This window comes from Sapajus apella, unplaced genomic scaffold (genome assembly GCF_009761245.1).
Source record: "Sapajus apella isolate SASKATOON/1434 unplaced genomic scaffold, GSC_monkey_1.0 scaffold31, whole genome shotgun sequence".
Lineage (NCBI taxonomy): Eukaryota > Metazoa > Chordata > Mammalia > Primates > Cebidae > Sapajus > Sapajus apella.
In genome coordinates this window covers 5,094,036-5,106,115 of record NW_022436971.1, presented here as the reverse complement: position 1 = coordinate 5,106,115, position 12,080 = coordinate 5,094,036, and the positions used below count along the sequence as shown (strand labels likewise).

Here is a 12,080-nt window from a genome sequence, read left to right as displayed (position 1 = left end):
GAAGTATTTACTCTAAATTCATGATAGAACTAGAGATGGGATACAAAGAACAAAGCTTTTTCTGTATTGTTTTATTTCACTTATTTTGTTAACAAAAAACATTTATGTAATTATGGCAATGTTAACTGTCAATTGTGAGTAACAGAATCTTTGACTGTTACATAACTGTGTTTTTTATGGTTTTAAAAATTTCTGAAAAGAAAATAACAGAAGCCCCCAAGGATTTTCTGGGTTCATACTAAGTATCAGTGAATTGGCTCAGGGAGAACAGTGGTCCCTAATTCTGTGTGCTTACCTAGTTCATCGATCCAAAAGGCCTTCCTGTCACATCTGTCCTGAGGTTACTAAGCTAAAGTGAGAGTACACGCGCATCGATTGCCAGCCCCCTCCCTAAGTATTCTGTAAGCTCCTTGTAACTAAACTCTGGTACAACTCTGTTAGCTCTTAAAGTATGCATCAGAGTGAGGGGGATGGGAGATAATCATTCTATTTAACACTGCTATCTTATTTAGAAACCAAATTTTAAAATTTGTAAACCCCAAGCATATGTCTTATAAAATAATTTTTAATTATTATTCTCCAAACAGATGGTGAAAACCACAGTCAACAAATTATGCTTCCCACTTGACTAAAACCAATTATCTGCTCAGGACCTCGACCGACAGTCCTTAGCAGGAAACAGGAGAGAGATTCAGCAAGGAGAACATAATGTTATAGACTTAGCAAACAATAAAAGCAAAAAGCATAAAACATGTGTTACTTTTTATTGTAAAGTGTTATTTTGGTTACTTGGAAAAAGCAGTGAGTTCTGTGGCTACTCGTGGTTACAGGGAGAGGTGGAGCATAAGGTTAAAAAGGAAGGCCGAGTCTAGATGAAGTCTAACGAAAGCTAGAAATCATGCTGGTTTCATTTTAGCAGATAAAAAGATTACCTAAAAGAGTTACACAATCTTGCAACTAATGATGAATTTGAGTCATGTTTATCCAAAGAAACAATAAACTACTCTCACTGTGGTCCCCCAAATAGAACTTCACACCAAGGAGTTGCGAATTGGTTCTGTGATCAGTGAGAAGATAGTTACAGACTGCCAAGAGAGGAGCGCACAGTCTGGTCTGTGTTATGGACGTTAACTGCAATGCTCACTCTCCCTTACTTCTTCCGTCTGCCCTGGGACTTTAACAATTTGCTTAATTCCTAACTTCTTCTCTTGCTCTGCACTTTGCTTTTTTTGCTTTTCTGACCACAGATTTACTTGCTTTCATTTCTAGGGATGGTGAGCCTTGAGACTTGATTGGCTGTTTCAGCTTTGGGCTCATCTAGTCATTCCATCCTACCTCCACGATGCCCTGTCACTCCCAGTCCTGGCAAGAGAGAAAGCTCCACTGGGTTTTCTCTATTTCTTTCTATTTGGGAGACTGCAGTGAGAGTAGTTTATTGTTTCTTTGGATAAGCATGACTCAAATTTATCATTGGTTGCAAGATTGTGTATCATTTTTAGGTAATGTTTTTAGCTGCTAAAACGAAACCACCATGATGTCTAGCTTTCATTTCATACTTTCTAAACAAATGACTTGAAATAGTTGATAATGAATTTCCCATCATGTATGCTGTCTCTATAGCAAATCAAATCCAGAAAACAGTTTATACTCCTAACTCCTCAAATTTTCTTTTCACACTTTTTTTCCCCCTTGAATCATCCCCTTCTGACATTGGTGAACATCTGTTCTTCCAATTATGTTCAAATTATGATTGTGATAACGTAGTCACTAGAATATTATTTCCAACTGTTCATAATTTTAACATGTGCCAATATGAAGCAAAACATACTTTCAATATTTGATGTGTGGTGGTTATACCTTAGGCCCTTTTTCTCAATGACATATTTCTCACACCATTTTTTGCATGCCAGAAAACCAGTACCTTTGGACAATCTTGGACAGTGAATAATGTATCTGTGCTGCCTTTCCAAAGCAACTATAGCATATATTTGCAAACATAACCTCCAATGTGTACAAAAGATGAGAGCAGAACTATTCTAGCTGAAGAGGGGGCTGGTAAGGCCCAGAGCCCTACTTAGCCTTCACAGAACTTTTGAGCTACTCAGAATATAGAAAGTCACAAACCTAAAAGGTGGAGACTGGCAAGCAATTCTAACTCTTTGGATACCCTCGTGACAGGACACTTAATAACCTAGTAGGTTGTCAATAAGTCTTTGATGATAACGAGTTGCTCTTTCACTCTCTCCAGAAACCACAGCTTCCTTTGGCCCTATGGTGGCCCTTTGGGCTAATGCCTCTAGATGGCACTGTTCTCATTAGGTAGCAAAGAACCTAGGCTCTAATTACTGAGTTATTAACCCAATAGTACACAAGCAGGCCAAATAGAGATAAACATAGTCAAAGTAAAGTTATAAATAATAAGACGTCAATTTAGAATAATAATTTAAGGTGTTTTCTAAAAATTCAGACACATGACAGATATTTTCTACTGGTTTTCCTCATTAGTGTTTCTTGGTGAAGATCTAGGGCAGTGGCTCTGAGAATGTGGTCCCAGGACTAGCAGCATCAGTATCACCTGGGAACTTATTGGAAATGCAAATTCTCAGGTCCCACCCCAGATCTACTGAATCGACGACTCAGAGGGTAGCCATCTGTTTTAATAAACCCTCCAGGTGATTTTGATGCACGCCAAAAAATACTGCATCAAGGGTGATCCTTTGAGTCTGTTTTCAACTTTCAAAGTTACCATTCACATTCTGTTCAACTGTTTGCTTCTGTCTTTAGTATGACTTAAGATAGCTCACTTAATCATGACCATATCCTTTTAATGTGATGCTGAATTCAGTTTGCTAGTACTCTGTTGAGAATTTTTGCATGTATGTCCCTCAAGGATATTGATCTATACTTATATAGATCTTGTTTTGTCCTTATTCAGCTTTGGTGATTTAATTTCTTTAACAGATATAGTTTATTCAGATTATCTTTTTTTCCTTGTGTGAGTTTTGGGAGCTTGTATCTTTCAATAAATTGGTCCATTTTATCTAAGTTTATTGTCCCTTTATTATCTATGGAATCAGCAGCAATGAATCTTCTTTTCTTTCTGAATACTTATAATAATTTCTGTCTTCTCTTTTTTCCCCATTGGTTAGCCTGGCTACAAGTTTATTAATTTTATTAGTCATTCTCAATAACTAGCTTTTGGTTTGTTGATTTTTTTCTAATAGTTTCTTGTTTTCAACTTCATTGATTTGTGCTCCCATTGTTATCATCTTTTCTTCTCTTTGCTTTAGGCTCAAATTGTTCTTCTCTAGTGTCATAAGGCAGAAACTTAGGTAGCTGACTTTAGATCTTCCTTCTTTTCTAATATATGCAGTCAATGCTATAAATTTCTTTCTAAGCACTAGTTTTGCTATATCCCACAAATTTTTATAAATAGTGTTTCCACTTTTATTTAGTTCAAAATATTTTTATGTTACTCTTGAGACTTCACTGACTCATGTGTTATTTAAAAGTGGGTTGTTTAATTTCTAAATATATTGGGATTTCCTAGCTATGTTTCTGTTGTTGACTTCTAGTTTAATTCCATTGTGGTCTAACAGCATACCTTGTATAATTTATACTCTTTTAAGTTTGTTAAGGTATGTTTTGTGGCCAAGAATGGTGAATTCTCCATGTGTGCTTGAGAAGAGTGTGTATTCTGCTATTGTTAGATGAAGTAGCCTATAAATGTCAATTAAATAAAGTCGACTGATGGTGCAATTCAGTTCAACTATATCTTCACTGTCTTTCTGTTATGTTTCCTTAAAGAACTAATGGTATTGTCATTATGCAATGCCCCTCTTTATCCCTTCCTTGTTCTAAAGCCTGCTTTATCTAAAATTAAAATAGCTATTCCAGCTTATTTTTTTTTATTAGTGCTACCATGGTATATCTCTGTATATCCCTTTACTAGCAACATATCTGTGTCTTTAAAGTTTTTGTTTTTTCTTTTTTTTAAAGACAAGGTCTCACTCTGTTGCCTAAGCTGGAGTGCAGTGGTATGATCTCGGCTCATTGCAGCCTCAACCTCCAGGGTTCAAGTGATCTGCCCACCTCAGCCTCCTGAGTAGGTTGGACCACAGGTACATGCCAGCATGCCAAGCTAATTTTTGTATTTTTCTGCAGATACGGAGTTTCATCATGTTGCCCAGGCTGGCCTCAAACTCCTGGGCTCAAGCAATCTGTTGGCCTCATCCTTCCAAAGTGCTGGTATTACAGGTGTGTATAACTGTGCCTGGCCCTAAAGTGGGTTTCTTGTAGACAACATATAGTTGGATCTCCCCAACTACTTCAACAATCTGTGTATTTTAATTGGTATATTTAGACCATTCACATTTAAAGTGATTACCGAGGCTGGGCGTGGTGGCTCATGCCTGTAATGCCAGCACTTTGCGAGGCCAGGGCAGGTAGATCACTTGAGCCCAGGAGTTAAAGACCAGCCCAGGCAACATGGCAAAACCCTGTCCCTATAACAAAATACAAAATGCTGAGGCACACTTGCAGTCTCAGCTACTTAGAAGGCCGAGGTGGGATGACCACTTGAGCCTGGGTGAGTTGCGATGGCACCACTTCCCTCCAGCCTGGGTGACAGAGTGAGACTGTGCCTCTAAATAAATAAATAAAGTGATTACTGATATAGTTGAATTAATATCTAGCATATTTATAAATGTTTCCTATTTGTTATACCTCTTCTTTCTTTTTAAAATCTTACTCTCTTCTACATTTCTAGCTTTGAGCATTTTAAATGATCTAACATTCTCTCTTTCTCTCATAATAATTATGCTTAAAAATTTTTTTTGGCTGGGTACGGTGGCTCATGCCTGTAATCCCAGCACTTTGGGAGGCTGAGGTGGACAGATCGCTTGAGCCCAGGAGTTCTAAGACCAGTCTGGGGAATATGGCCAAACCTTGCAGCTACTAAAAATCCAAAAATTAGCCAGGTATGGTAGTACATGCCAGTAGTCCCAGCTACTTAGGAGGCTGAGGTGGGAGGATCACCTGAGCCTGGCAGGTTGAGGCTGCAGTAGGCCAAGATTGCACCAAGGCACTCCAGCCTGGGCAACGGAGTGAGACCCTGTCTCAAAAAAATTAAAAAAAAATTTTTTTTTTTTAGTGGTTGCCCTAGAGTTTGCCATATATACTTAATTTAATTTCATCTGAAGTAACACTATACCACTTCATCTTCAGTCCAGGTACGTTACAACTGAGTATTTCCGATTCCTCTCTTTCATCCCTACAACATTACTGATATTCATTTATTTATCCATGTTATAATCACCCAACATACTGTTACTTTTATTAGTTTGAATAAACAGCTATCTATCAGATCAATTTAGAATAAGAAAAATAAACTTTTTGAACCTTTATTCCTTCTCCCATGCTCTTCTTTATACAGATTTGAGTTTCTGATCTCTATCACTATCCTTTCCCCTAAAGAACTTCTTTTAACATTTCTTGCATGGCAGGTCTCCAGCAACAAATTTCCTCAGCTGCTGTTGGTCTGAAAAAGTCTTTATTTCTCCTTTACTTTTGAAGGATAATTTCACTAGAGAGAGGAATCCAGGTTGGTGGTATTTTTCATTCGACATTAAATATTTTACTCCATTCTCCTCTTTGTTCAATGGTTTCTGACAAGAAGTTCCCTGTAATTCTCATCTGTGTGCTTTCATAGGTAGGGTACTTTTTCCTCTGCCTACTTTCAAGATTTTGTCTTTGGTTTTCTGCAACTTAAATATGACATATGTACATGTAGATCCTTAGCATTTACCCTGCTTAGTGTGCACTGAGATTCCTAGACCTGTGTTTTGTCATCAGCATTAAGTACTTCATCTATATCTGCTCCATTTTCTCGATCTGGTTTTCCAATTATGCATACGTTACACCTTTTGAAATTGTCCCACAACTGTTGGATATGTTGTACTTTTATAAATTACTGTTTTTTCTCTTTGCATTTCAGTTAGGAAAGTTTCTATTAACCTATTTCTTCAGCCCACTGATTCTGTCCTCAGCTGTGTCCAGCCTGCTGGTGAGTCCATCAAAGGCATTTTTCATTTTTGTTACGGCGTTTTCTAATATTTCTTTTTGAGTCTTTCTTAAGAGTTCCCTACTCTCTGCTTGCATTACCCATATGTTCTTGTATGCTACTTCTTCCATTAGAGTCCTCAATGTAGTAATCATAGTTAAATTCCTGATCTGATAATTCTAAAATTAGTAATAAGTATGTATCTGACTCTATTTCTGATGCTTGCTTTGTCTCTTCAGACTGTTTTTTTCTTACCTTTTACAATGCCTTATAATTTTATTTTTTGCTTAAAGCTGGACGTGATGTATTGAGTAGTAGGAACGAGTTAAATAGCTATGTGTCAATTATGTTAATGTGGCTAGAAGCTGGGCTATGCTTTTTTTTTTTTTTTTTTTTTTAGACAGGGTGTCACTCTGTTACCCAGGCTAGAGTGCAGTGGCATGATCTCGGCTCACTGCAACCTCTGCCTCCCGGGTTCAAGCAATTCTCCTGCCTCAATCTCCTGAGTAGCTGAGAGTACAGGAGCTGATGCCTGGCTAATTGTTGTATTTTTAGTAGAGTCAGGGTTTCATCATGTTGACTAGGCTGGTCTCACACTCCTAACCTCAAGTGACCTGCTCACCTCAGCCTCCCAAAGTGCTGGGATTAAGGGCGTCAGTCACAGTGCCTAGCCAGGGCTGTAGATAATGTTTATTGCAGCTATAGGTATCAGAAACTTCAGTTTCCTCCAATATTCTTGGTTTTTTTCTCTCTGTTGTCTTTGGTTTTCCGTAAGAATTCCTTCGTAAACAGAGTATGTGTCTTGCAGCTCCTACAGTTATAATGTACTATTATCAAGGTAGAGGCCTGTTGACATACATGGTGGTAAAATGAGGAGGGAAGCATCCTATAATGTAATGATTAAACCTCAGTCTTTCAGTGAGCCTGAATGCTTGTGCTGTGATCTTCAAAAGTATTCGTCATCTTTTTTTTTTCCCCTCCAGCATGTGAGACAGGAAGGCTAGAGGAAGATGGAGTTGGCCAACTGTCCTCCTAGGTTGGATAAAGCTCTGGAACTCTTTTTCCCTTGTAAAGTAAGCCATGTTATTGAGAATACTCGGGACATACTGCAAAATGCTTCCTTCTCTTTTACTCCTAACAAAAACCATAGGGGACATTTCTCAAAATTTCACAAAATAACCTGATAAGCTTCCTAGAGGTAATACCCATGCAAGTGAGGAAGTCCCCCAAGAACAGGCTTGCAGAAGTTTGTTACTCTTAAAACAGTCTGTACTTTGCCCTCAGCAATTCATCCAAATCACCATTTATGTATTCTACATAAATGGCACTAGTGTCTTCTGCTTCAGATAAGATGATCTTCATTGTATTTACTTGTCTCTCCAGATTTCAGGTAACAATTTGTCCTGTGACCTCAATTCTCTGAAAGGTCTAAGAAAAATTATTTTTAGTTTTGTTCAGCTTTTTTTTTTCTTTTCTTTTTCTTTTTTTTTTTTTTTTGAGACAGAGTCTCAAGTACAGTGACACAATCTTGGCTCATTGCAACCTGCACCTTCCAGGTTCAAGCAATTCTTGTGTCTTGGTATCCCAAGTAGCTAGGATTACAGGCAAGTGCCACCATGCCTGGCTAATTTTGGTACTTTTAGTAAAGGTGCAGTTTTGCCTTGCTGGCCAGGCTGGTCTCAAATTCTTGGCCTCATGTGATCTGCCCACCTCCGCCTCCCAAAGTGCTGGGATTACAGGCATGAGCCACCACACTCAGCCTCAGCTTTTCTCTTATTGCAAGGAGAAGAGTGACAAATTCCAAGTTCTACGTGTCAGAGCTGAAACTGGAAGTCCGCTATTTATTTTTAAAAAATTCTATACTAAATATTTTCTTAATGCATAACATATGCCAACTATAAGTTTTGAATAGGTAGTAAGAAGCAAATAAATGCTGAAAAAAATACCCTAAAAATCTAAAAGTAACTACTTCACTAAGGTTTAAGATACACACTTCATCATGATATTGTCATAGGGGTAAAAGCACTAAAAACATGGTCCCTGGTGATACTATTCCTAGATGCTTCCTTCAGCCTAGAAAATATCTGAGCGATTACACAAAGTATTAATGTCATTGGAAAATCTCATCTCTTAGTGCCAAGGTCCTAATGTTTATTAGGTTTTAGGTTGAAATGTTTAAGCATAATCGAAACAAAACATTATGAAGTTTTAGTATTCCTTTTCAACCTTTAACTTACAGGACACTGATTTTTTATTTTTTTTATTCAGTATTCCATACTAATTTTTTAAATAAGGACATACAACTTTCTAATATAATACAATAAAGGAAGGTAATCCATTTTGAAATTATACAATATACTCCCTTCCAGCTAAATGGTCAACTGCAAAATGTAAGGTTAACAATTAGATAAAACTAGATAAATTGATACTGTTTATCTGACATGCAACATTTACCCAACTTTATAACAGATTCGTAAACTAATCTTTTTCAGGTTTTCAGAAGAGTTCACATATGCAATTGCATGTATTGCCACCATATTCAAATTTTAAAATAGAGACAAAAAATTGTATTTAATATGAGGCTCAGAGGCTGAAGTCAGGAAATACAATTAAATATAATCAAACCAGCCTTCAATATCACTTGAGATAATTCATAGAGCAGAGGCTTTTATATGTTCAAATTTGTACATCAATGTCTAAAAGAATCATGCATATATAACAATGAAGACTACGGATGTAAAATGTAACTTTATCGTATAATATCTTTAAAACTTAGATGCTCAATAAACACAAAAAGATGCTCATATCACCAGAGAGACGCACAAGAACCAGAAGCAAATTAGGCAATGAAGTCACAGCCACCTTGATCTCATCTCAAATTAACTAAAGGAAACCTCTTAGAACAAACCACTCTTGAATGGAATGCCTATCGAGCATTCCACATGTTATACCTTTTGAAACTGTCCCACAACTCTTGGATGTGCTGTATTTTTATAAAGTTATGTTTATGTTTTATGAAGTTATATTTAAGTTATGTCTTTCTTTTTTTTTTCTCATTTTTTATTTTTTGGAACTGTGAACATGCTAGAATTCTCACAAATTTAAAGGAGGTAGTTTGCATCTCCATGGTATTACTTCTTCCATTTAGAAGCCTTGCAGCATGGAGTCCTGGTCTCTCCCCAGCTTTCAGGGTTCCTCTCAAACTGGCCCTGCTTAGCAGTAACATCCCTGCTAAATCTCGCTTTCTTCTGGGCTACTCCTTCTGTCTGTTGGACCTCTGCACCCACCTCCATACCCTAAATCCAAATCTTATTCAATTGTCAAAATCAACTGTTATGGTCTGAATGCTTATATGGCCCCCAAATCCAAAGGTGAAACCCTATGCTCAAATGTGATGCTATTAAGAGGTGGAGGGGGTGCCTTTGGCAAGTAACTAGGATCAGTTGGGGTCATAAGGGTGAAGCCCTCTAGAGTCCCAAGAGAGGTTGCCTCCTCTGTCCACCATGACTGGACAGCAAGAATGCCACCTGTGAATCAGAAAGGTCTTCAGATGTCGAATTTGCCAGTGCCTTGATCTTGGAGCTTGAGTCTCAAAAAATTATGAGAAATAAATTTCTATTTTTATAAGCTACTTAGTCTATGGTATTTTGCTATAGCAGTCCAAGCTGACTAAGACACATACCTACTCCACAAAGTCTCTCCTAACCCACACTGGATTTTCTCCTTTGTTTAATCCTGAGGTGTCTACGTGATTAGCAGGCCACAGTTTATCACTTAATCATTCTCTAAATATGAGAGAGAAAGCTTCTTTAAAGTAAAGAACATGGTTTATAACAGGGGTTCCCAACCCCCGTCTGTGGCCTGTTAGGAACTCAGCCACACACATGAAGGTGTGTAATGGGCAAGTGAGCATTACCACTGAGCTCTGCCTCCTGTCGGATCAGCGGCAGCATTAGATTCTCATAGGAGTACCCTGTTGTGAACCGTGCATGCGAGAGCTAGGTTGCACACCTGATAATCTGAGGTGAAACAGTTTCATCCGGAAAACCATCCCCCTGGTCCCGGTCCGTGGAAAAATTGTCTTCCACAAAACTGGTCCCGGGTGCCAAAAAGATTGGGGGATGCTGGTTTATAATACTTTTATCCACCATTCCTCCTAGTACAACCCTAGAAAAATTAATACACGGTCAATAAACACACAGTTGATTACTAACTGATAAACAAAGAAGGCAAATCATAGGTTGTTTTATCTACCCATATTCTTACAGAAAATTACCTGAAGAGTTAAAAAGTCCCCCAAAATCCTAAGTTTACCAAAATATGGCACCACGGGCCTAATGCCACAAGCAGAGGTTTCCACTGGTATAACTCTTAACCTTAGCAGGGTTTCTAGAAACATGACCCTCCACTCACTGTAAAGGAAAGTAGACATTAACAAGGACATACCCTCTGATGTTTTAAGAATCTTCTTGTCTTTTGGAGCCAGTGCATGCCCAGCGTGACTGATAATCCAAACTGGAAAGCGTCTGTTTGTCAAAGAGTATAAAGCCTTTGCAAATGGCACATAAAAGGCAGAAAAACCTGGGTTACCTAATAAAAGAAATACAGATGTTAGATTTATCAAAGTAATACACATGCATAAGATGTCATGTAGACTAGAAAAGATGGGTCTGTTTCTCTTCACACTTTCCTCTGTATTCTTCAGAGTATGCAGGGAGAGACATCTTCAAACTTCCATTAAATTCACAGCAGTACCCTATTTAAACGACCTTCAGTGGCTTCCAGATAAAGTCATCTGGAAAAAGCCTAAAATCTGTATGCTCCACATAAGGCGCTTCAAGATTTGGTCATGCTCAGCTAACAAGGTGCATGAAAACCAGAAAAACAAGCCAGCAAAATAGTGTAAGAAGCATGCACAAGGAGAGCTTTAAAGAGTCAACTGTTTCCTTGTCACTTATCACCAGTACTTATAATTGTAAACAGGTGTACGGCTTGATCTTTTGGGGAAACAAATGTCTACAAGTACATGTAGATTTTTCTTATGTGTGTACAGAAGGTATTTTTGACATGAGTTTGCTATAAAGAAACAGAATAAATAAACGATCTTTTTAAAAATATTCAATCTGATATATCTGTAGGAGGAAATTACAGTGAAATGGGATTTTCATCTTGTAATCATCAACTATATAAAGTCTTCAAAGCATTTCCATCAATATCTATTTCTCTGATCAGTTTATCTATTTCCTCATGTTGTTAGGCTATCTTCTCTCTGCAATTACATGACATGGTTCTGGAGCACTGATGTAAATAACCACTGCCATCCTTGTCAAATTTTGCTAATTTCTTCTCTGTTTTTTTATATCTTTCCGTTTACTAGATAAGCAGTGTAGTAAAGTGGTTAAGAGCATAGGCCCTGGAAGCCAGACTGCCTGGGTTGGAATCCTGGCTTTGCCATTTACCAGATGTGTTGGCTTTGGCCAAATTATATAACATCCCTGTGCCTTGGTTTCCTCATCGAAAATGTGTAATAATGGTACTATCTCATATGAAGACTAAGTGAATCAATATATGTAAAGCATTGTTACACTGCCTGAAACATAGTAAGTACTAATAAATGCTAAGTATTCAAACCTGTACAACAATGCCTAGCTAAAATGGTAATATACAATGACCTTGGCATCCATATTATTTTGCTTCTGTTGTATTCTGACCTAGTGATCTAAGTTTCAAACTCCTTTTTGTGATGGTGCTTTTGGCCTCTTTGTCAAATAGCATAAAAACTTCCTCAAATGCAGAAATATGTTCTCTGGTCAGTTTATTGGGCACTGTATAGCTAAAGGAGAAGGAAGGAAGGAAGGGCATACCAGTACAGGTAACATCGATGGCAGCTGTGGTTGGCACTGTTTCATGTTTTATGCATTTATGTCTTCAATACGTTTAGAATAGTTTTTAGTAGAAAATACTAAATAGCAATCCAACTTTTTGCCAAGTGACTGACCAATTGTTCCAAGACCATTTA

At 37.7% G+C, this 12,080-nt stretch overlaps 1 protein-coding gene across 9 annotated transcripts in view; it reads right to left on the bottom strand.

Moving 5' to 3' along the window:
• LDAH (lipid droplet associated hydrolase) overlaps nucleotides 1-12,080 on the bottom strand; it is a 124,439-nt gene that overhangs the window by 87,201 nt on the left and 25,158 nt on the right. For all 9 annotated transcript variants that reach the window (XR_004273688.1, XR_004273687.1, XM_032294002.1 and 6 more), the window contains exon 3: nucleotides 10,508-10,651. Coding sequence is in view for 7 of the 9 variants with exons in the window: in XM_032294002.1 (XP_032149893.1) it covers nucleotides 10,508-10,651 (144 nt within the window). In the remaining 2 variants the exon portion in view is untranslated. The remainder of the gene's footprint in view (nucleotides 1-10,507; nucleotides 10,652-12,080) is intronic.